Consider the following 19,357-nt stretch of genomic DNA (forward strand, 5'->3'; position numbering starts at 1 on the left):
ACGAAAATGGTTGAAATTCCCACAATCTTATCATCATCCTCCAAATTAGCCAGTCACAATAAGGTGATTTCTCCACATAACCATGAATTTCATAGATTCCAGGGCTGCGGGGCCGACAGGAAAACTCACACAGCAAATAGCATAAACTCCCACTTGAAAGTGTTGGATCAAGTAAGAATCTAATCACTTGGATTTCCAACCAATCATATGCGGCAAGATGGCCGAGCGGTCTAAGGCGATGCACTCAAGAGATCTTCTCTTAGCCCTACCTACAATGGGCTCGTATTGCATTCTCGCAAGAGGCGTGGGTTCGAATCCCACTCTTGTCAATGTTTTGGTTGTGCTTTTAGACAATGCCCATTCTTCGCAACGAGCATTGTTGATTTTTTGTTGGCAGGGTGGCGCAAGTTGCGCCAGTGTTCTCTCCTTCCTTTTCTTTTCCTTTCTTTTTGCTATCAAGCAATACCGAGCCAAGCTATTTATTTGCCCTTGACAGCAATAGCGACAGAGGGATCACAAACGTGTCGACAATATGGCAAACAATGACGGCTGAGCAAGAAGTTCACTGGACTGACGGACCCTTGAAGCAGGTGCCCGCCCTCCTGAATGTGTATTTATCATTAGTACTGCTGTGGTAGGGGATACCACCAAATGTTCATGACACGGGATTCTTAAACAATTAATCAATTCTAGCAGAATCTCCCATGCCCTCTATGGAGCACTCTTCTACATGTACTCTTCAGACGGTCTGCGCCAGAATATCCCGCCTCATTTTTTTCGCCAAACTGCGCATGTTCAAGGTGAAGTGCTTGTGTATATAAGCCGTCTCCATGACAATCATCTCAAGGGGTGGCCTTGCTCATGGAGATCAAACGCTTGACACCAACCTATTTTCACATTAGTCGTTTATCAGACAGTGTCACAGGACTTGTGCTCACCATCCAGGTACCACACTCTTCCGTCTTGTCTCGCTGGAGTTCGACCTGCATTTTTTGCGCCTCAGGGTAGTTCTTTCCTTCTAAGGCAAGGGCTAACTGAGTCAACTGGTCAATAGTGTCCGGCTTAACAAGTTCTTCATTGTTCAGATGATCAAGCAAAATGCTGATTCGTTTCTGTGTGTCCTTGACTTGCGGTGCGAATGAAGCAGGAGCCTTGGAAGCTACTCGCTGCATATCGCGGTTCAAGATGTCCACCAGTTGCTGCGCACTGGCGGGGATATGGGAACGGTCACCAGGTGGGTACTTCGATTTTGCTGGGGTTGCAGCTCGAGGAGGCGCCGGTGCGGGAGATGCCGTGGCGCCCCTTGCCTTCGGAGGACCAGCAGGAGGAGGACCCGCGGAAGGTGGCCCTTGTTGGGCCTGAGCTCCGAACGACGAAGGTGCATATTGACTCTGGGACGACGTAGCTGGCGGGGCCGGTGCATATGGATTCCCATGTGGCGGGCGGTTTCCGGAAGGTGCGAAGCCTGGTTGTTGGGGAGGCTGGGTACCTTGCGGCGTCGGCGCCGGAGCATATCGGTTGGACGGCGGTCCGGCGCTCGTAGAAGCATTATATGGCGATAAATTCCTGCCCACCACATTTGCCATTGGAGGCGGCACTCCCGGGCCGCCTCCAGGTCCTTGTGACGATGGAGATGGCGCATAGGCATTCGCTGCAGCTGAGCCTGGTCGTGGTGGAGTTGGCAGCTGGCCAGCTTGCGGCGGGCCACCAAGAGGCGACATCACTCTTTGTTGAGGCGGTCCCTTTGGAGGCGGCGGAGGAGGGGTGCCCATGCCTCGGTGACTACCATAGGGACTCTGAGGAGGAGGGGGCATGTTAGCACCAGCTTGGTTGGTAAACGGGGAGGCCGTCGTGTTAGGCGTAGCCCTTCTTTGCGGCTGTTTCGACGGGACCAACGGTACGTCATTCCAGTTGCCTACATCCTTCAAGGCAGACCTTGACGGAGGGGGCATGGAAGGAGTCGAGCTTTTCGGAAGGGCACCGAAATTTTGAGCGGGAGGTCCGTAACCTGCGTTGGCGGGCCCGAAGTTACCCGGTTGCTGCGGCGCAGTTGGTTGATATCCTACACCTGCAGGAGCATATGGGCTGCCAGTGGGTTGAGGAGCGGCAGGCGCATACGGATTGCCCGTCGTCTGGGGTGCTGTGGGGCCATACGGACTGGCGGTAGTTTGTGGCCCATAGGGGTTTGAAGGGAGGTTCGGGACAGCACGAGCCCCGTAAGGATTAACGGGACTGATTCCTGGCTGTGCAGTACGAGGAGCTTGGTAGGGTAGGGTGGTTGATGCACGTGAAGCTGTGCGCGTGGTGTTTATCACGGGTTGGGTGACCTTCTTCGTGGTCGCCTGTTTGAGTCGGTTGCGCGAAATATCTGCCGCTGGGTACACTGTTGGAAGCAGGTCGAGATACTTCTGTGCAACATCCAGTTGCCCATGCCCAGCAACAAGCTCTGCGAATTCAGTGTACTTGTCGTACAGAGAAGTCAATTTCCAACCCGAAGATAGTCCCTTCTCGTTGTCCTGGAACTTCGTCACAAGCCGGAATACTTCGACCTTCTCGATGAATTGTTGGAGGGACCTGGCGTGAATGGAGAAGGCCGAGTCGTTACCTTCTGACATGCCGGCTTGCTCGGTTTCTTCCAGTTCAGTAACCCAAATGCCTACAACCTTCTCTAGCTTAGAGCCAACAACATAGCAGAAAGAGGCATCTTTCCTCGAGCCGGTTTCATAGATACGGTCGCCCAATGCTTCGCACAGATCGGGAAACTCGTTGGGGTCTGCGAATGTGCAAAGAGTTGCCATGGTTTCCTTCCAATCTGCCAAGTCCGCATTGTATACCACGTCCCACAAGTTCTTCACAATGACCGAGCTAAGTAGTCGCAGGTAGCTCGGCATGCCAGTCTTTTGAGAGAGATAAGCGGACTGAACCTTGTCCACCAATTCCTTGCCACCGCAATTCGCAATGATGAAGGCATCGGCCATTCGCTCCTCATTCAAGCAAAGCGTCGTTGCCTTTTCGAACTGTCCCAACATCAGGGCTTTTGTGATTTGTTTTTCAGTCGTTGAGTCACTGTCACTAAACAACTGGAACGGATTATCAGTCTTTGCTCCCTTGGTAGCAGATAGACTAGCCAGGAAATCATCGCCGTCGCCCTCGGCGCCTTCAGAGAAGAACATAGAGACGGTCTTCTTATGACCCTTCTTGGCTGTTGGCTTCTCACTAGGCTTTTCAGACTCGGTCTCCGCCTCCTGAGGCTCGGCCGCGTCTTCGCTAACGCCATTCGTAGCCTCGTCGTCCTCCTTGGCGAATCCCAAGTATTCAACTATTTGCTTGCGAGGATTCTCGGAGAGTAGGTTTTTCATGACAAGCCAATCGGCCCTCTCTTCTTCGGTCTTGGCTTGGTCTCGGTGCGATTCACAAATTGCGTTGATGTCCCCTGACTTCAGGCATTCTTCAAATTTCTCGATAGCCAAGCCGATGTTAGAGTCTACGGAGAACTGCGAGAGCTGAATTTTGGTCGAGCGATGCTGGCCAGGTTGGGTCGGCGATTGTTTAAAAATGACAAGTTTACCGCCGAAGCCGAATGATGCGCCAATCGGTCTCTCCAACCACCTTGGCGCCTTGACCAAGGAGAAAGCAGCACCTTGAGGCTGGGTTTGAGCTTGGGTAAAAAAGTCTTCCCCATCAAGGTTGGGCTGATTTGTGCTTTGTGGTGCGGAGGGGTTGGTATTCTGGAGGGTCTGGACCGTGATCTTGCCATCGAAGGCAGCTGTAGCAGAAAGGTTGGGGTTGTGAGGGTGGAATCGAGTCAGAAACGTCCAATTGGTCACTTCTGGAAATTCACCATACCGGTCACCCGTCTGAGGATTCCAGATTAGAGCCCGGTTGTCCTTGCCACACGATAGCAGCAGGTCCGGGTCTTGCTGACACCAAGATACCGACAGAACACCTTGGTCGTGACCTTGCAGTGTTCTCTCTGGCGTATTTGAGTTTCTGAGGTCCCACATGAGGATGACAGGGGTAGTATCATCAGGCGTGGCTGTCAACAGCTTCGTTGAATTATTCGGATCCCAAGCGATGGAGCTGACAGCCTTTCGGTTGTTGTTGAGCGTCAATGATGCCTTTTTGGTCTTCAAGTCCCAGACGGTAACAAATCCACCGGAGCCACCTGTGGCCAGGATATGAGCGACCTTGGTGTTCCATGCTACACATTCGAGATCGTCGGAGCGTGCGGCAGCGGTACCCAGTCGGAAAGCACTCGAAGGGTCATTGACATCGTAGATGAAGAGCTCTCCTTTAGCTCCCGCAGTTGCCAGAATCTGAGGTTTCAGAGGGTTGAACTGTAGCGACTTGATGGAGCCAGTGTGCTTTGTCGTGCGTGCAATCAAAGCATCGGATGCCCCCGAAACGAGTTTCTCAGCATCCCAAAGATCGAGAGATCCATTCTCAAGGGCGCCGGCAATGATGCCTTGCGGGTAGTCTTCGGTGGGCGCACCCCATGCGATATCGTAGAATCTGTTTAACTACCAGTCAATTTTGCTGTAATCATTCGTATGAAGCTGTGAGTGATTACCTGGAATCTGCGGCAATGCTCGCAATGGGCTGGAGTTCGAGTCCCTGATCTTGATTGTCGAGGCTCAGATCCCACAGCTCGAGCTTTGTTTCGTCAGAGAAGTCGGCATCTACTGCCCCGGCCCTGGTTCCAGTAACAATCAAGGGCTTTGCCGCACCTGGCGACCAAGCAAAGGTTGCCGTTCGCGAGATCTCTCGCAATCGAACCATGGCGAACTACTGCTGCTGGGAGGCGGGCCGAGTCGATAGAGTTGCCGATTATGGAGGGGCTGCAAGAGTTTAGATGGGTGGACAGCGATGGGGGTGAACGGCAACTAGCATCGGGTTCTCTAGGCCTGCTTAATAGATAGATGGAGGAGATGGGAGAAAAGGCGAGATACAATGGTGGCCGAGTGTGTGTAAGGTAGTTTACTGAATCTTGAGACATGCAAGTGCTAGCTCATGATGCCAGATGTGCCTTCCAAACTCGAACAGGGTGAGCTCACCATTGAAGCCAGGTTTCGATGGGTCGCGCCTGGAATTGTCCAGTGAGTGGGTATGGCGGTGCGCTAGTCGGCCCCACCTTTGGGGTTCCTTCAGTGAGGCTGGTGAACGCTCCCGCACGTGCGTCGCTGTCAAAGTGCACCACGGTCTCTTATCAGAATCAGTTTCCTGGCACGACGACAACTTGAAAACAACACAACCAATAACCGGGAAAGGTTGTCTCTGTGGCATTGAGAATTCAGCAACATGACGGATACTGCTCGGTGGAAGGCTACAGTGTACGTGGGTGGCCTGGCGTCCATGGTCAATCCGGCAAATCTTCACGATGCATTCATTCCGTTTGGCGAGATAGCGGATATTTCTCTGCCTAAAAACGACAAGGCAGATGCTACAGAGCTGCATCGAGGCTTCGCATATGTAGAGTACGAGGATGCGGAAGATGCCAAGGAAGCAATCGACAACATGGACCAGGCAGAATTCTTCGGCAGGGTAATCAAGGTCTCAGCTGCCAAAGCACCAAAGAGCGCCGAGGAAGGGTTGGGCGGCAAGACCGCCGTCTGGGCTCAGGTAAGAGGACACAACTTCGTAGCAACTGGAGATTCTGTCTAACTCTATATACAGGAGGGATGGCTCGCAGAACATGCCGTCAGTGACGAAGATCGACTTGCGACTGAGGCAGCCAGAAGTCGAGCTGGCGAGCCGCCGGAGGATCCCATGCAAGGACTGGAGGGACTTGATGTGGCTGGACCGAAACCACAATAAACATGGTTCCTAGGTCCCTTTATTTGTCTTAATAGCATAGCGATGGCGTTGGCTACTGGCCGATTCGACACGGGTTTCAGACCACAGGACATGGATCTGAGGGAACAAAAGGACTGATGAGATCTGTACCATGCATGGTTTGCCTTCCGTATCTCCTGGCGCTACACACTGGTGAATAACATGTACAATGCTCTGGATTTCCCCCAAACACAATGACGCTCCGCGACCCTTCTTTTACTTGTCGTGCCATTTAGTGGTGCTCTTCGGAAGCAGCCTCGGCGACTCGGTTCTGGCGTTGGAGTCGCAGAGTCTTGTCAACCGAGAACTTGCGGAAGCTCGAGTAGCCAGCAGCCATGAGAGCGAATCCAACGACGACGCCTGTGTCCATGTATAAGCTTCGAAGCCCATGGAGGGAAGGATTGTTTGCTTACCGAGAGGGATCAATTCGGCTGGGATTTTACGGAGCTTTCGCAGACGCTGGGAGACGGTGTGGCCTATGGGGAACTCGTTAATAACCGTTCTTCTTGTTGGGCCGTCTTAATGAAGCTCAAATAGAGCTGGGATAATAGTGCGCGGCGCTCATGGCATGATGTGGGTAGACGTACCGGCCTGGTCTTCGGTCTGTTATTGCACATTAGTGAGGGTCCATCAATCGGTCCTTCCCCAGGAAAACCTACAGGAGGAGCACGCATCATGCGTCTCGTGGGCATCATTCTAAGAGCTCGCGTAGGATACATCTTGCCTGAGTTGGGATGAGGGGAGATTTTTGACGAGTGGGAGCTATCGAACGGGATTTGAGTCTTTAGATGCAGGAAATCTAACCAGCCTTGAAGGGTAGCTCGGTTCCAGTTGGCCACCAATGATATCACGTGGGTGTAAGGAGACCCGCTTTTTGCCTCCTTCGACTCCAAGCACTGGAATCATCAAATCGAACGACATTGGTTCCTAAGCTTTGTTTCTCCTACATCACCACTCCACGCCTGACTGCCATTGAGCACTACAGATAACTCCACCCGCAAGACGCACCCCATAAACAGCCAATATGTCTGACGACGATCGCGAAACCAAGCCCTTCAAGTTCGTTACTGGTGAGTAGCTCCCGGAATCACCCCGCGCGAAAAGTTACTCCTTTGTTCTGATTAACTAACTCCTGTCCAGCCGGTATGCACGCAACTGACCCTCCGCCAAAACTACCAACGACGTGCTCCTGGATGATAGCATACGCATCGTGGATCGTGGAGTAATCGCTAAACGTGCCGCACAGGTGTCGATGCTCGATTCCCCAACGTGAACCAGACCAAGCACTGCTGGCAAAACTACGTCGACTACCACAAGTGCATCAACGCCAAGGGCGAGGACTTTGCCCCATGCCGACAGGTGCGGAATCTCAACTTGGCCCATGATAGCCACGGCCGCTGACAAACATCTAGTTCTTCCTGGCCTACCGATCGCTATGCCCCAGTGGATGGTACCAACGATGGGATGAGCAACGAGAGTCTGGCAATTTCCCTGCCAAGCTGGACGTTTAGATATGAAATGCGGACGGCAGCTTGTTTTTTAGAGAAGGGAGTGCATGCGTTAGACGAGTCAGGGGTATCATGGTGTAGTATATTACTCATTGGCCAAACCAATACTTAAAAAAACATGCCGCGGGTTGCCACGCTGTAATTCACTCGCTATACCGTGATTCTCTCATGGTCCTCCTTGCGAATCGCCGTGTAACTCCTTTGCGACGCCAAAAACCGCACATAGCCAGCTAACTACTCCATTTATATACGGTCCTGAATTCCATCGGGTTAGGTCCACATTGATGGAACACATGTACGATCCATTTGCCGGGTTAAATCCACTGGCCAGTGTCAAATATTTTACTTGGTCTCAGTTTCATCTTCATCGCTTGAGCTCATGAACTCGTCATCTTCCTCAAAGCCAGCGAACGCTCGAGGCTGGGGCTTCTTGGCCGCCGACATGATTGGTGGCGTCGAAGCTTTCGAACTGCTCGACCCTGACTGCTGTACGTCTGCCTCTTCGTCTGAAGAATCTGCTAAGTCCTCTGTCGATGCGGATCCATGTGATGTGCTGAGAAGATTGTCCTTGTAGTTGCCGGACTTCATGGCAGCCAGGACGGCTTCCCTCGTCCTTTCGGATGCCTCCTCTTTGTCTTCAACCCACTTGCCATCTAACCTGCCCTTCGTGTTATTCCTGATCTCATGCTCCCTCTCCTCAGCGACATCAACAATCTGCTGCCACCTCTGCCTGCGTTTTTCCTTTTCCTCCTTTTCCATCTCGGGCTTGATCGCAAGGTACTCTGCTAAGGCCTTGGCCTCGTTCACTGTGCGCAGTCGACGACCATCTAAGTTTCTGCTTGACGCATTTTCCTCGCCGTTCTTCTTCTTCTTTTTCGAGGACATGCGGCCGCCGGCGGCTCGCAGTTGGGAACCAAAGCCACCTTTGCCACCACATAGTGGGACAGATAGTCGGAGGGAAATAAAGTCGTCGCCTGGATCGCAAAAATCGGAGATTTCTGACGTAGAAGCGGAAGGTATCTCCTTGTTTGAGAGAGTGGTCAGGATGAGTCGCGCATCTAGTCGTGGCAGGCGCTCGTCAATACGCTCATAGAGTTTCGAGACGGGAGCGGATTGTGGCAGAGGGAATGAGAGAGTCGAAGGAAGACCCAGTCCAGGGAAGCTGGTGACGAAAATATTGATGTTCTTTGTGACCGCCATATTCAGATGTTCAGTGTGTAGTGAGCGCAGTGCTGGCGATGAGTGTCTGTAGCTGGTTGCGATATGACAATCGTTCTTGGATAGATGGGGCTGACTGAATGCAAGGATTACGATAAGATTTGAACCAGACCCGCATTTGAAGTATTCAAGTATGGCTGGTGAGGTGGCTGGAGTAGACCGGGGTTAGAACATCAAAGATAACAACAGTTGCAATAATCGAACAGTGCAATGGTTTGCTTACTGAAATTAGTATTCGCGTCGATAATTACGGCCTAGTTAAACAAACATATTGCCCCCGTGTTGCAGAATCAACTACTAAATTGAATCTCCAATAATAGCGAAGTCGCATGTACCCGGGTGAACTTCAAGTTTACCACCTTACGGTCCAATCAGACAGTTGCATCCCTGTATGCACCCCACATTTATTTAGCCGTACCTGCCCACTCCGAGCCCTAGATAGCTCCCACCAAAAAAAACCACTTTCTAACGACTGCGACTTTGGACATCCCGAGCCAACTTCAAGCATCTCATCGCCCATCCACAATCCGAACCGACGTCTTGACGTTCAATAACCGCCAAGATGCTCATCCCGAAGGCCGATCGCAAGAAGATCCACGAGGTGAGCTGCACCGGCAGTTGCAGACGCCCCGATTGGCAGCGCTGACAGATTTTCGTGGTAGTACCTCTTCCGAGAGGGCGTGATGGTTGCCCAGAAGGACTACAACCTGCCCAAGCACCCCGATGTCGACACCAAGAACCTCTTCGTCATCAAGGCCTGCCAATCTCTGACCTCGCGCGGCTACGTCAAGACGCAATTCTCGTGGCAATACTACTACTACACTCTCACCCCCGAGGGTCTCGACTACCTCCGAGAATGGCTTCACCTCCCCGCCGAGATCGTCCCTGCCACACACATTAAGCAGCAACGATCGCACGCTCCTCCCCGTGGCATGATGGGCGGCGAAGGTGAGCGCGAGCGCAGACCTTTTGGCCGTGGACGTGGTGGCGACCGTGGAGACCGTGGCGACAGAGAGGGTGGCTACCGTAGACGTGATGCTGGCGAGGGCAAGGAGGGCGGTGCCCCTGGCGAGTTCAACCCCCAATTGTGAGCCGCCTTTCTCCGACGACTGGTCTACGTTTGGGATCTTGTGACGCTAACAGAATACAGCCGTGGTGGATTTGGCCGTGGCCGTGGCGCTCCTACCTCTTAATGGAGTTCGCATCAGCCCGATCTTACGAAAAATTCCTTCGGCGACGCATATGGCAGCATGCACGGCATCAGGCATGTACTCTAGGGAATGGAGCACCCGCATAGCCGCGCTTCTGTTCGCGTGATAGAGAAACTCGTGGTGGGGAATCTCGGATGCACTGGTGGAGTTATTAAGGCTTCGGAAACTGCCATCTGCGAATTAAGGGACATGCTTTGCAGCTAAAAAAGAAACTTTTATCTGAATAGATTCCAATATCTGTGTGCCCAGTGACCTCTGCCAGCTACTATGAGCAGAATTCGGGGGCCTTTGGATTCTCGTGCACCGACAAGGCCCATCTAGTAACCCAGTGGCAGTGGGCAAGACTACGCATCCGGGTACTGGCTCAAGAACCTGGGTTGCAAATGTGCCGTGTCGAGTATGCAGCTTGCGTGTTTACTTACCTAGGCTTGGTATGAAATGAGACTTACTTTTTCATATAGCGTCTGCATCTTAAGTCAGGCGGTCCTGCTATCAATGCCAGAACTACGCAGATACATACATGTGGTTAGTGTGTGCACCGCGGAAGCTCCCCAAATAATCAGTGGTGTATCCAAACTTGTAAGTTGCCTTGCAAAGTTGCCAAGCAGCAGAACTTGGAACACTCCAGTGCAAGTAGGCAACACTGATGGTCAACCAATTCGCCGACTCCAGCACTTCAACCCGTCTCTCTTCTCACTAATGATCAAAACAACCTTGGAACACCCTCCGGTCTACTTACCGAATTAAGACTTGCTTTGCCGAGGCTGGCTCCAGCCAAACGTTCAATCCAAATATCGTGAGCCAAATGCTACCAGCAGAGTGAACATGGAATGCTCAACGTTGGTTCATGTCATCCCACCAAATCCATTTCTACTAACAAGGAAAAAGAGAGTTGTGGCTTGCCAACAAACATCCCACACTGAGCACTATGCAGCCGCCTCCCTACGGCTTTGGAGTCATTAGCTCAGCTACCCCTGGATTTCTCAACAAGCAGAGACAACACATCCCGCGTCCCAACCTGCATCTATTTTGTCAAAAGTGCCCCAGGGGGTGGCATAATACCTGCCAAACTATACGGGATTGCCTTCCACAGTTCCAGTTGAGCCATTTTGGAACCCCCATGTTTTCCTTAGCGCGATCTCAGCCAAAGGGCTCTCCATTGCTCAATCCACAACCACAGCTTCCGTTATGATAATTTGCGTGCACATGAACGGCCATTAAAGCGATACCTAGCGATGGTCAACTGGCATGAGATACCGAGGTGACCTCGATCCGAATGATATACAGAAACGCTGGCAAGATGCCGCAACTCATTGCCCCTCCATGATCTGCTTGATGGCTGGACAAATGATGGTGGGGCCGAACTCCCGTAGACGCGGTGTCTTGACGACCCATGGTCCACTCATGATGAATCCGATGGGTCTCCGGTCTGCAGAGTGACCGCATCCCTAAGGCTTTTGCCTGGCCCTCCCCGTCTCCACAGTGGGGTCCAAGCCTGCTGATGGTCGTTCAATCTGTGACTAGAAGGCAGTCTGTGTGAGATAGCTGGGGACAAATTGGGGTCTTGTTTCCCCTGAAGTGGGCGACAACGGTGGTATTCCTGCAGTTCTTCGGCCATCTACGATGACTTTCTGGAAAGTTAATTTTTCTTGTGTCACCGATGGTTCCCATGCCACTTTCCCAAACTCACATATATATCTCAACAAGCCTGCCAGCCAGGGCTAATTTTTCTTCTCTCAACTTCCCTTTTCTCATACTCCACGATCCATCCATCCCACTTGAACCCTTACCACCTTCACGCTACCCCGCACTCATCGATCGAGCAAGCGCGTATATCCACAATCATCATGGCTGCCCAACTCCCCAAGAAGATGAAGGCTCTCAGGTTCGTCGTCTTCAAGTTATTTTGCTCGATCGATCAGCTCTGCTCGATAATTCTGTCGTCCCGATGATCTCTTTCCGTTGTTGAACAAGTCGTCGCCAACCCAACCGGCGTCCAATTGTCTCGACAAGGAGGGGCATCCTGTAGTTCCCGTCCTTGGCTGCGGGCTATGTCACATCATTTTGTTTGCCAAACCCCGTGCTCCTATTATCAAGTACATCAGTATCACGACTCGGTACTGCGGCAATGTTCAATGGATTACTTCTTGCATCAATGGCCTTTTTTAAGCTCATAAGCTGATCGCTTTACCCCAAACAGATATGAGAAGCCTGAGGACTGGAGCATCGTCGAGGTTCCGCTGCCCACGCTGCGAGCTGGTGATGTCCTGATCAAGGTTAAGGCAAGTCTTCACAACCTTCCCGCTGCCTATAAACTATTAATAACCCTTTCCAGGCTTGCGGGGTTTGTGGAACTGACTTACACATTCATGAAGGGGAGTTTATCGCAAAATTCCCTCTTATTCCCGGTCACGAGACTATAGGCGAGGTTGTTGCTATGGCAGTATGTAACTTCAAGTATTGTTCCCCCCTTTTCGGTGTATCTTGGACGCAAAAGTTACCTAATCGAGCTGCATTAGGGGATTTTGCTCTTTAAGATATAACTCGGGCCTCTTAACTTATCGTTTAGATTCTTGCAAGTGGTAGACACTGATTGTCATTGTTCTAGGACGATGTCAAGGGTTTCAAGATTGGAGACCGTGTTGCAGCAGACAACTCGGAGCTTTGTGGCCACTGCTTCTACTGCCGACGAGGAGACGAGCTGCTCTGCGAGAATTTCTCAGCGCATGGCGTTCTCAACTTGGATGGTGGCTTCGCCGAGTACTGCAGCTACACACAGGGACGTCTGTTCAAGATTAACAACCTGAGCGACGTCGACGCCACTCTCATCGAGCCGGCATCTTGCGCTATGCACGGCCTGGAGAAGATTGCCCCCAAGGCTGGATCTCACGCACTGCTCATAGGGGCGGGTCCAACCGGGCTGATGATGGCTCAGTTCTTGAAGTTGAGCGGTGTATCCCAGTTGACCATCGCCGCCCCTGAGGGCACCAAGATGGAATTGGCTAAGAGCCTCGATGCTGCTGACTTCTATGTCCCTCTGTCCCGGAAGGACGCTACTCCTCAATGGGAACAGATCAAGAAGGACAACCCCTACGGCTTCGACATTGTTGTTGAGGCTTCAGGTAGCTCCAAGGTGCTGGAGGACGCCATCAACTACGTCCGCAGAGGTGGCAAGCTCGTGTGCTACGGTGTCTACCCCAGCGCTGCTCGTGTTTCGTGGCCCCCATCCAAGATCTTCGGTGATGGTACGTCGTGCACATTTTCTATAATTGTGTTAACCTCAACTAATGACAAACAGAAATCACCATTATCGGCTCTTTCTCTGAGACGTACATGTTCCCCGCTACCGTTGACTACCTGGACAGTGGCAAAGTCAAGACCAAGGGCATCGTCAACAAGGTGTTCAAGCTCGAGCAATGGGGTGAGGCTCTCGAGAGCATCCGAAACAAGTCGGCCATCAAGGCTTGCATTGTTTTTGACTAGATCCAGTTCCTGTCCTATAGCGTAGGTGACAACGGATGTAATGGTAAACTCGGCTTAAACGGAAAACGTGCGGGCGATCGTAGAGTTCTGGGCTATCTATAGACAGAAAATACGAAAATACGAAATTACGAAACAATACACCAGGGGCATGGTCTCATACATATAGAATTGACTGTCGCATTGTCTCCAAAGCAAGAAAGTTGGGTGTCTCGCACTCTTATACGGTTGGCCACAGGCCATCAAGGTTGTCACACAGCATATTACCCCACAAATGCCGCCAACTCGGCCCCGTATTCTGCAAGAACAAACACTCTTATTTGAGCCTTTTCTCTCAGCCCGTTGTATGACTGGTGTACATTAGTAATGAATCTTTCGCGCGAGTAAGATGTCATTCGATGTAGGAACGAATGGCGATGAAGACGCAATTCTCATACCCCATCGTGAGATCCACCCCGCTTATCTTTTCTTGAAAAGCAACCTCACAAAACGCAATGAACAAGATCCCCACCATCTAGAACTCTTCCCGCTCAAAGGATGCCGAAAACCGCTGTAGTCACGGGTGCAAACTCGGGGATTGGCTATGAATTTGCCAAACTCCTCATCAATGAGGTGAGCATACCTTATTAGCCGGCTTTTTTTAACCGAAACCCAATGAGACGTTCTGCCAGCAGCGGCTAAACCCGACCTCAGGGCTACGACGTCTTCGCCGTAGACCTCAACGCCGGCTCGCGACTCCAGAGCCTCGGCTGCAAGGCCTCGCAGATCGACATCGCCTCAGATAGCTCCATCGAGAACTTCGCCAAGCGTTTCGGCGACCAGCCCCTCGACCTGTTGCTCAATATCGCCGGGGTCATGGAATCAAGCGAGTTCGACACGCTTGAGACTATCAACCACCGAACGCTGACGAGCATTTTCGCGGTAAACGCCTTCGGGCCGCTGCTTTTGACGCAGGCGCTGCTGCCAAATTTGCTGAAGAGCGAGAATCCCAAGGTCGGGGTCATGTCAAGTCGCGTGGGCAGTATTGCAGATAATACGACGGGCGGACTGTACGCCTATCGAAGTAGCAAGGCGGCGTTGAATGCGCTGTGTAAGAATCTGGCGGTGGATTTGAGAGATAGGGGGGTCACGGTGGTGATCATGCATCCGGGGTTCGTGAAGACGGAGATTAATCCTAGTGTGCATGAGTTGAAGCAGGCAGTTGAGGCGGACGAGGCGGCTGAGAAGTTGTGGGAGGTTATGAAGGGGAAGGGGATTGAGAGTACCGGGAAATTCTGGCATCGGGAGGGATATGAGTTACCGTGGTAGTTTGGATGCACTTAAGGAAATGGAAACGATAAAAGAGGGGAAACAAGAGGAGAGAAAGCACTGACATATTCTCCTCGTGAGAAGCTCTCATACTACAGCCATTGCTTTATGCTATCATGTAGTGCTTTAGTCTCACATCTACTTAAGCACTCAGTTTAGTCGTTCAAAACTGGGGCTTGTTTGGGCATGGGCTTGAATAGCAATCTCAGCGGAACTCATAAGGACCCCCATGACTTGTTTACAAGCTGCGCCCACTGAACAGCGAAGCAGATTGTTGAGAATTATGAGATGCTAGAGCAAATAGCGAGCATATCACATATGCGAGGGTCAACGACCAACTGAATGACGAGCTTAAAGTGACTTCCTTGTCTGACAATTCGTTTCTTAAGCATTCTTTCAACTAGTCAGTCCATGGCGAAGCAATGCATCCATTAGTGTTTGGAAGCCCCCACAGTCTTGAACAAACAAAACCGATACGACAATCATTACCCAGCTTCAATTTCCACAGTATGGAAAGCTGCAAAACCAAATATATCACATGAAACCCGGCTGTTTTTTTTTCTCCATCAGTTTCTTGTTTGGCTTGATAAGTCAAAACGTTTAACAGAGTTGTCACTTTGCATCCAAAGCTGAAAAACAACTCGTACATGCATGTTGAGAGACAGAATAAGCCGCTGCTTAGTCATCATCTTATAATGGCTGGGATGAACTTGGGCTTGTCCTTCTCCTTAGGCATCGCCGTTTGAATTGTGCGCAGGTTGTCATATATCATAACCGACATAAAGGTCGAAACTTAGATGAAGGCGGCTACGGTGGACTTCTCCACATGGCGCGCGGAGCCCAGCCAGCAATCATGCAAGAACTACGTCACCTCTCTTCCCAATGACAGATATTTCATCCTTTTGGGACGCAAGGCTCATCAAGTTACACCATGGTTGCTAACATTAGTACCATTAAGCTGGTCATCGCCTTTCGTGTACCGGAGGCTAAGCTTGAGAACGGAATCGATGATATGGTACATAAGATACACGGAGACCTAGTCCCGGTAGCGACCTTTCATGGTATGCTCGGAGATGCCAACGACAAGAAAAGCCATTGCATATTTATACGATGCTATACCTAAAAAGCAAGCCATCTTTCGAGATGCTGAATTGGAGTCCTGAGTTAAATCCGAGTGCCGAAGCGAAAATCACATACGTGACCTACCTGGCAGGGAAAGCCATAGGATCGGATTCCATCGTATGTGGCTGAGGACTTATCATATTTAGTCACTTTGTAAGGAAATAGTTGGATCCCTAGTCCGTCGAGTAGGAACCACTTAGAAACAGCAAGATTTCACCTAAAGTAATTTTCTCCTGCTGGAAGATGGATCAAAGTTTTCCATCTCAGAGATACTATGATCGAGTTACAGGGAAAAGAGGGCATTTCATATCTGTTCAGCCAAGATTATCTGCAAGTCCTCGTAACGGCCTGTCAGAAACGGACCTGCTGATCGACGAGCGAGGATACTTGCGGATAACAGGTATCATTGATTCGTCACTAGGCTCAGTACCCCTCCTTTTTAAATGGTCCTCATTGACCTTCGCCTAACTGTAGGATCATGACGAACGAGGGCTGGTCTGACTTTACTTTCAGAACCAAGATCGACGCGGCGTTTTGGGGTGAAGTCTGGAGTAATATCCAGGACCAGACGAAACGGGAAAAGGTTGGGAAGCTCGCTGAGCTGGCTTGCAAGCTTGGGATTATACTCAGGTATCCCTTCCGCAGGATTTTGGTGGGATACCTCTGAATGAGGTGTCACTACGACCGGCTAGGTATGTGGAAGAAGAACCCGCACATTTGGTGCTCCATGGAGATAAAGGGAAGAGGGAAGAGGCGCCATCAGCTGGTTTAGGCTGAATTGAGCGGGTTGGCGTGACTGGAGTAGCTTATACTCATTGAGGATGTGGGGTTCAGTGTAATAATCATATAGTTACTCGTAAACATTGATATACACGATGCTTTGCGTGCAGGTGGCAGAGACAAACGAACAATATAATCGCATGACGCTATGGAGACCACGCCTTATTGCGTCTTGCAAGAAGGATTCTCACTTCTTCCAAAACTTAAGTCGGCTGCGGCGAGAGACTGTGGTGTTATCCTTCTGCGTGCTTTCGATGTTAAGGGCTGGAACACTGTCCACATCATCGAATTCAATCTCGATACACTTGACGGCTCCATCGAGCCATCCTGCTGTGGCGCATCTCCTGCCTACAAGATGAGCCTTTCCTTTTCGAGACACACTCCTATCCAAGGTGCCCGTGAGTTTCATCCAGAAATCGCCCCTCCGAATGTCCAGACGCCCTTTTAACTCTGCCCAGACCTGTGAGTCGGCATTTTGCATCTCAAACTCACAAGTGCCGAAAGTGAGTTCCATGGGGCTCGCGTTGGTCACCTTGAATACTATGGACACTTTGTGGCCCTCATAGTTTATGGATATGATGGTTGTGCATGGTCCATTCATGCCTTGCATGGAGATCTGCTTCTCATAGCTCATGGGACTGGGGGGTTGGCCAAGTGCCTTGAAGTTGCACTCTCCTTTTTTAAGGAAGAGTACGGTGTTCTTCTGAACCAACATACTCGCAACAAAAGACTCAATAGCGGACTTATTCTTGATCTCGACACGCTGGTGTGTGATGTTGATAGGTGTTCCGTCATTCTCGGGATGGAACTGAAATTTTGGCAGAGCGATATTGCCCAGACAACCAGCGCCATTGCTCAATTCAAGCGACATCTGGGACATTTTTGCCTTGAGTTTGACCTGGTTGGAGACCACGAGATCCAGAGAGACGTCGAATGTGCTACACAGGGTGTTAACGTAATTCTCAAGGGGGAGGGCTTCGGTGTGTGGAATACTCTTCTGTGACGGTGCCAATCCGGATCAAGATTATCTGAAGGGTACCTTGGTTCTGGATCCATCTGACAAGCTTCTCCACTTCTTCCTTCATCTGAGCGGAATGCGTCTTCAAGACGCCTGGAATGCTTGAGTCCATGGCATTGTGTGTTCCATCTACACCCACGAAGTCCTTGAAGATTGGTTGGATTTGCGAATGAGTGGCGAATTTCTTACGAAGACGGTAATTATCCACAGGGTTGACTCTGAATCAGATAAGAAGATAACCGAGAGTTGCAATGAACAATGAAGTGCGAACAACGACGTGTGAACTATCGAGTTTGCCGTTCCAAAGGGTCTTTTCATGCTTCCCCGAATTTTGCCTCACTTCAGCATAAAGAGCCTGCGGCGCCCTCCAAGAACGTCTTTGCGAAGATTATGATGAGACTTGCTATCGGGTTCCAAATCACCGAAGTGAAAACGCAAGCGGTCTTGCCTGGCGGTTTGCCGTAGCTAACAGACCAAAGTTAGCTTGGTGATAACCATCTGTGATACTGACGAGTTAAGTACAACTCACATTGTCAGGATGCAAAGGTGTTTATCAGAAGTACGTCTGGTTCCTGACCAAGACAGTGAAAGAGTGGGCGTTTATGCGGTTGCCTTCGAGTTTGATGACAACTAACACGACAAAGTTAGTCCAATGACACTTATCCGCAATCCTGACGAGTTGACCGCAGCTCACCGATTTGGGAAAAATGTGTTCATAAAATCGTTGTTGAGTTCCACACGGAGAGGTGAAATAGCAGACGCTCGCGCGCTCTTGCCTCGTGATCTGGCGGCGACTGTCACAACAAACTAAGCCTGGTGTTGGTTCTCCGATATATGGGCGTGTTGACTGTTGTTCACCTCGTCTGTAAATGAACAGCTTTATCATAAGGAGTCCTGCTTGGTATCAATAATAGAACGTTCTCGCCAGACCAACCTGAAGGTGACTGACGCGAGAGGGTTAGCCTGGTGACAAAATTCTGGGGCAGAGATGTCTTCAGAGCTCACCTTTTAGAGTTATCGCAACTCGTCCTGTTTGAGCTGAATGATAAAATATCCTCACAAGGCCGATCTTCAGGTGACTGACGCGCCAAGGCTAGCTTGCTACCGAGTTTCCAGGGCAGAGACATGTGGTCTGTAATTCACCTCGGTGGGACACAAATCCCCTCTTTATAACTCGTACAGCTTAGATGCAGCAATACTAATATTGACGTAATACCGCACGGTCATGCATAGCTAACGATGATTCAATTTTGGGAACTATGTTGTGAGTTCTGGGCAGTTTGCAGGTTTGGGGGCTTTCTCAGGAGACATTGTGGATTCATAAGGGGTATTCTACTATACAGTGCTGGGGGTGGGGGATAGGGATAGCGGGAATGGGATCTCAATTGATCGAGCCTCTCTTTCATAGCCCGGCTACCATCAATGTTCTCCGCAGCATCTTTGCCTTGTGGGGTTTCCTCTCCGTAGTGAGCAGTCTCGCCTCCCAGGCCCTTGATGATCGTCTGGCTATTCTCCTTTGACTTGTCGCTGGCGTCTACGACAGTTAGTAAAGGAGGACCGATTTTTCATAGGCTGTACATACTAGGGTTGGCAAGATTAGCCTTATGACCTCGAACTGCATTGGAATGCTCCCTTCTGCCCTGGATGAGCTCCTCTATGTCGCGAGACATTGGGGACTTGGCGCCGGCCGAGTCCATGATGTTGATTTGTAAAAGTAGTATGAGGAAGTTGGGGGTTTGACTCCAGTGAAGAAGAACCAGGGAAGATATACCGGCAACCTTAAGTAATTTCTTCTTCCATGGCAGGCAGGCGAACAGTATGATGTCGCAAGCCCGAAACCTGCGTGCAAACCTACTTACTAGTTGCCGTCATACAACTCG

General features: G+C 50.8%; 11 protein-coding genes and 1 non-coding gene across 12 annotated transcripts; 7 read left to right on the forward strand and 5 right to left on the reverse strand.

The window, feature by feature from the left end:
- Positions 1 to 211: 211 nt before the first annotated feature.
- On the forward strand, positions 212 to 329 carry BCR38DRAFT_t181. The gene has a single exon. It is a non-coding gene; the product is annotated as a tRNA-Leu (tRNA).
- Positions 330 to 551: 222 nt separating this feature from the next.
- Positions 552 to 5,062, reverse strand: BCR38DRAFT_393189 (WD domain-containing protein). Its single transcript, XM_040857596.1, has 3 exons — positions 4,571 to 5,062; positions 939 to 4,512; positions 552 to 887 (listed from the first exon to the last, which is right to left on the reverse strand). The coding sequence occupies exons 1-3, from the start codon at positions 4,777 to 4,779 to the stop codon at positions 843 to 845; spliced, it is 3,828 nt and encodes a 1,275-aa protein (XP_040715857.1). The 5' UTR covers positions 4,780 to 5,062; the 3' UTR covers positions 552 to 842.
- A 236-nt stretch (positions 5,063 to 5,298) lies between these two features.
- Positions 5,299 to 5,814, forward strand: BCR38DRAFT_343206 (peptidyl-prolyl cis-trans isomerase E; the record flags this gene model as incomplete). Its single annotated transcript, XM_040856010.1, has 2 exons — positions 5,299 to 5,619; positions 5,674 to 5,814. 2 exons carry the CDS (start codon positions 5,299 to 5,301, stop codon positions 5,812 to 5,814), a joined length of 462 nt encoding a protein of 153 aa, XP_040715858.1.
- BCR38DRAFT_435120 (uncharacterized protein) lies at positions 5,598 to 6,614 on the reverse strand. Its single transcript, XM_040860352.1, has 4 exons — positions 6,492 to 6,614; positions 6,420 to 6,435; positions 6,246 to 6,308; positions 5,598 to 6,192 (listed from the first exon to the last, which is right to left on the reverse strand). The coding sequence occupies exons 1-4, from the start codon at positions 6,549 to 6,551 to the stop codon at positions 6,065 to 6,067; spliced, it is 267 nt and encodes an 88-aa protein (XP_040715859.1). The 5' UTR covers positions 6,552 to 6,614; the 3' UTR covers positions 5,598 to 6,064.
- Positions 6,615 to 7,482, forward strand: BCR38DRAFT_435124 (cytochrome c oxidase, subunit VIb). Its single transcript, XM_040860353.1, is given in 4 exon segments — positions 6,615 to 6,902; positions 6,913 to 6,914; positions 7,078 to 7,191; positions 7,245 to 7,482. 4 exon segments carry the CDS (start codon positions 6,857 to 6,859, stop codon positions 7,341 to 7,343), a joined length of 261 nt encoding a protein of 86 aa, XP_040715860.1. The 5' UTR covers positions 6,615 to 6,856; the 3' UTR covers positions 7,344 to 7,482.
- BCR38DRAFT_435125 (telomere stability and silencing-domain-containing protein) lies at positions 7,483 to 8,778 on the reverse strand. Its single transcript, XM_040860354.1, has one exon. The coding sequence runs from the start codon at positions 8,538 to 8,540 to the stop codon at positions 7,683 to 7,685; it is 858 nt and encodes a 285-aa protein (XP_040715861.1). The 5' UTR covers positions 8,541 to 8,778; the 3' UTR covers positions 7,483 to 7,682.
- A 174-nt stretch (positions 8,779 to 8,952) lies between these two features.
- On the forward strand, positions 8,953 to 10,234 carry BCR38DRAFT_435127 (Plectin/S10 domain-containing protein). The gene is made up of 3 exons (XM_040860355.1): positions 8,953 to 9,159; positions 9,221 to 9,645; positions 9,709 to 10,234. Exons 1-3 carry the CDS (start codon positions 9,121 to 9,123, stop codon positions 9,749 to 9,751), a joined length of 507 nt encoding a protein of 168 aa, XP_040715862.1. The 5' UTR covers positions 8,953 to 9,120; the 3' UTR covers positions 9,752 to 10,234.
- BCR38DRAFT_214985 (uncharacterized protein) lies at positions 10,031 to 10,607 on the forward strand. The gene has a single exon (XM_040854187.1). It carries the CDS (start codon positions 10,208 to 10,210, stop codon positions 10,514 to 10,516), a length of 309 nt encoding a protein of 102 aa, XP_040715863.1. The 5' UTR covers positions 10,031 to 10,207; the 3' UTR covers positions 10,517 to 10,607.
- Positions 10,608 to 11,502: 895 nt separating this feature from the next.
- BCR38DRAFT_214988 (chaperonin 10-like protein) lies at positions 11,503 to 13,585 on the forward strand. Its single transcript, XM_040854188.1, has 5 exons — positions 11,503 to 11,654; positions 11,970 to 12,051; positions 12,105 to 12,212; positions 12,378 to 13,014; positions 13,068 to 13,585. The coding sequence occupies exons 1-5, from the start codon at positions 11,617 to 11,619 to the stop codon at positions 13,250 to 13,252; spliced, it is 1,050 nt and encodes a 349-aa protein (XP_040715864.1). The 5' UTR covers positions 11,503 to 11,616; the 3' UTR covers positions 13,253 to 13,585.
- Positions 13,586 to 13,591: 6 nt separating this feature from the next.
- Positions 13,592 to 14,909, forward strand: BCR38DRAFT_435140 (3-oxoacyl-reductase). The gene is made up of 2 exons (XM_040860356.1): positions 13,592 to 13,861; positions 13,943 to 14,909. Exons 1-2 carry the CDS (start codon positions 13,787 to 13,789, stop codon positions 14,555 to 14,557), a joined length of 690 nt encoding a protein of 229 aa, XP_040715865.1. The 5' UTR covers positions 13,592 to 13,786; the 3' UTR covers positions 14,558 to 14,909.
- A 1,737-nt stretch (positions 14,910 to 16,646) lies between these two features.
- On the reverse strand, positions 16,647 to 17,590 carry BCR38DRAFT_515607 (uncharacterized protein; the record flags this gene model as incomplete). The annotated part of the gene is made up of 2 exons (XM_040865083.1): positions 16,647 to 17,397; positions 17,453 to 17,590. Coding segments are annotated over 2 exons (889 nt in total), but the record flags the coding sequence as incomplete, so codon positions are not given.
- A 1,122-nt stretch (positions 17,591 to 18,712) lies between these two features.
- Positions 18,713 to 19,357, reverse strand: BCR38DRAFT_215151 (uncharacterized protein). The gene is made up of 2 exons (XM_040854189.1): positions 19,060 to 19,357; positions 18,713 to 19,011 (listed from the first exon to the last, which is right to left on the reverse strand). The coding sequence occupies exons 1-2, from the start codon at positions 19,172 to 19,174 to the stop codon at positions 18,722 to 18,724; spliced, it is 405 nt and encodes a 134-aa protein (XP_040715867.1). The 5' UTR covers positions 19,175 to 19,357; the 3' UTR covers positions 18,713 to 18,721.

The sequence above is a fragment of the Pseudomassariella vexata genome (assembly GCF_002105095.1).
Source record: "Pseudomassariella vexata strain CBS 129021 chromosome Unknown BCR38scaffold_7, whole genome shotgun sequence".
Taxonomy (NCBI): Eukaryota; Fungi; Ascomycota; class Sordariomycetes; order Amphisphaeriales; family Pseudomassariaceae; genus Pseudomassariella; species Pseudomassariella vexata.

Excerpts from the sequence above, each read along its gene's own strand:
- BCR38DRAFT_393189 (XM_040857596.1), bottom strand. The coding sequence starts at position 4,779 with ATGGTTCGATTGCGAGAGATCTCGCGAACGGCAACCTTTGCTTGGTCG. Across the intron at positions 4,513-4,570 it reads AGCATTGCCGCAGATTCCAG|ATTCTACGATATCGCATGGG; the intron begins GTAATCACTCAC and ends GTAGTTAAACAG. Across the intron at positions 888-938 it reads AAGAGTGTGGTACCTGGATG|GTTGGTGTCAAGCGTTTGAT; the intron begins GTGAGCACAAGT and ends ATGTGAAAATAG.
- BCR38DRAFT_435120 (XM_040860352.1), bottom strand. The coding sequence starts at position 6,551 with ATGTATCCTACGCGAGCTCTTAGAATGATGCCCACGAGACGCATGATG. Across the intron at positions 6,193-6,245 it reads AGCCGAATTGATCCCTCTCG|GCGTCGTCGTTGGATTCGCT; the intron begins GTAAGCAAACAA and ends ACATGGACACAG.
- BCR38DRAFT_435124 (XM_040860353.1), top strand. The coding sequence starts at position 6,857 with ATGTCTGACGACGATCGCGAAACCAAGCCCTTCAAGTTCGTTACTG. Across the intron at positions 7,192-7,244 it reads ACTTTGCCCCATGCCGACAG|TTCTTCCTGGCCTACCGATC; the intron begins GTGCGGAATCTC and ends ACAAACATCTAG.
- BCR38DRAFT_435125 (XM_040860354.1), bottom strand. The coding sequence starts at position 8,540 with ATGGCGGTCACAAAGAACATCAATATTTTCGTCACCAGCTTCCCTGGA.
- BCR38DRAFT_435127 (XM_040860355.1), top strand. The coding sequence starts at position 9,121 with ATGCTCATCCCGAAGGCCGATCGCAAGAAGATCCACGAG. Across the intron at positions 9,160-9,220 it reads ATCGCAAGAAGATCCACGAG|TACCTCTTCCGAGAGGGCGT; the intron begins GTGAGCTGCACC and ends TTTTCGTGGTAG. Across the intron at positions 9,646-9,708 it reads GGCGAGTTCAACCCCCAATT|CCGTGGTGGATTTGGCCGTG; the intron begins GTGAGCCGCCTT and ends AACAGAATACAG.
- BCR38DRAFT_214985 (XM_040854187.1), top strand. The coding sequence starts at position 10,208 with ATGAGACTTACTTTTTCATATAGCGTCTGCATCTTAAGTCAGGCGGTC.
- BCR38DRAFT_214988 (XM_040854188.1), top strand. The coding sequence starts at position 11,617 with ATGGCTGCCCAACTCCCCAAGAAGATGAAGGCTCTCAG. Across the intron at positions 11,655-11,969 it reads AAGAAGATGAAGGCTCTCAG|ATATGAGAAGCCTGAGGACT; the intron begins GTTCGTCGTCTT and ends TACCCCAAACAG. Across the intron at positions 12,052-12,104 it reads ATGTCCTGATCAAGGTTAAG|GCTTGCGGGGTTTGTGGAAC; the intron begins GCAAGTCTTCAC and ends AACCCTTTCCAG.
- BCR38DRAFT_435140 (XM_040860356.1), top strand. The coding sequence starts at position 13,787 with ATGCCGAAAACCGCTGTAGTCACGGGTGCAAACTCGGGGATTGGCTAT. Across the intron at positions 13,862-13,942 it reads CCAAACTCCTCATCAATGAG|GGCTACGACGTCTTCGCCGT; the intron begins GTGAGCATACCT and ends ACCCGACCTCAG.
- BCR38DRAFT_215151 (XM_040854189.1), bottom strand. The coding sequence starts at position 19,174 with ATGGACTCGGCCGGCGCCAAGTCCCCAATGTCTCGCGACATAGAGGAG. Across the intron at positions 19,012-19,059 it reads GGCTAATCTTGCCAACCCTA|ACGCCAGCGACAAGTCAAAG; the intron begins GTATGTACAGCC and ends TAACTGTCGTAG.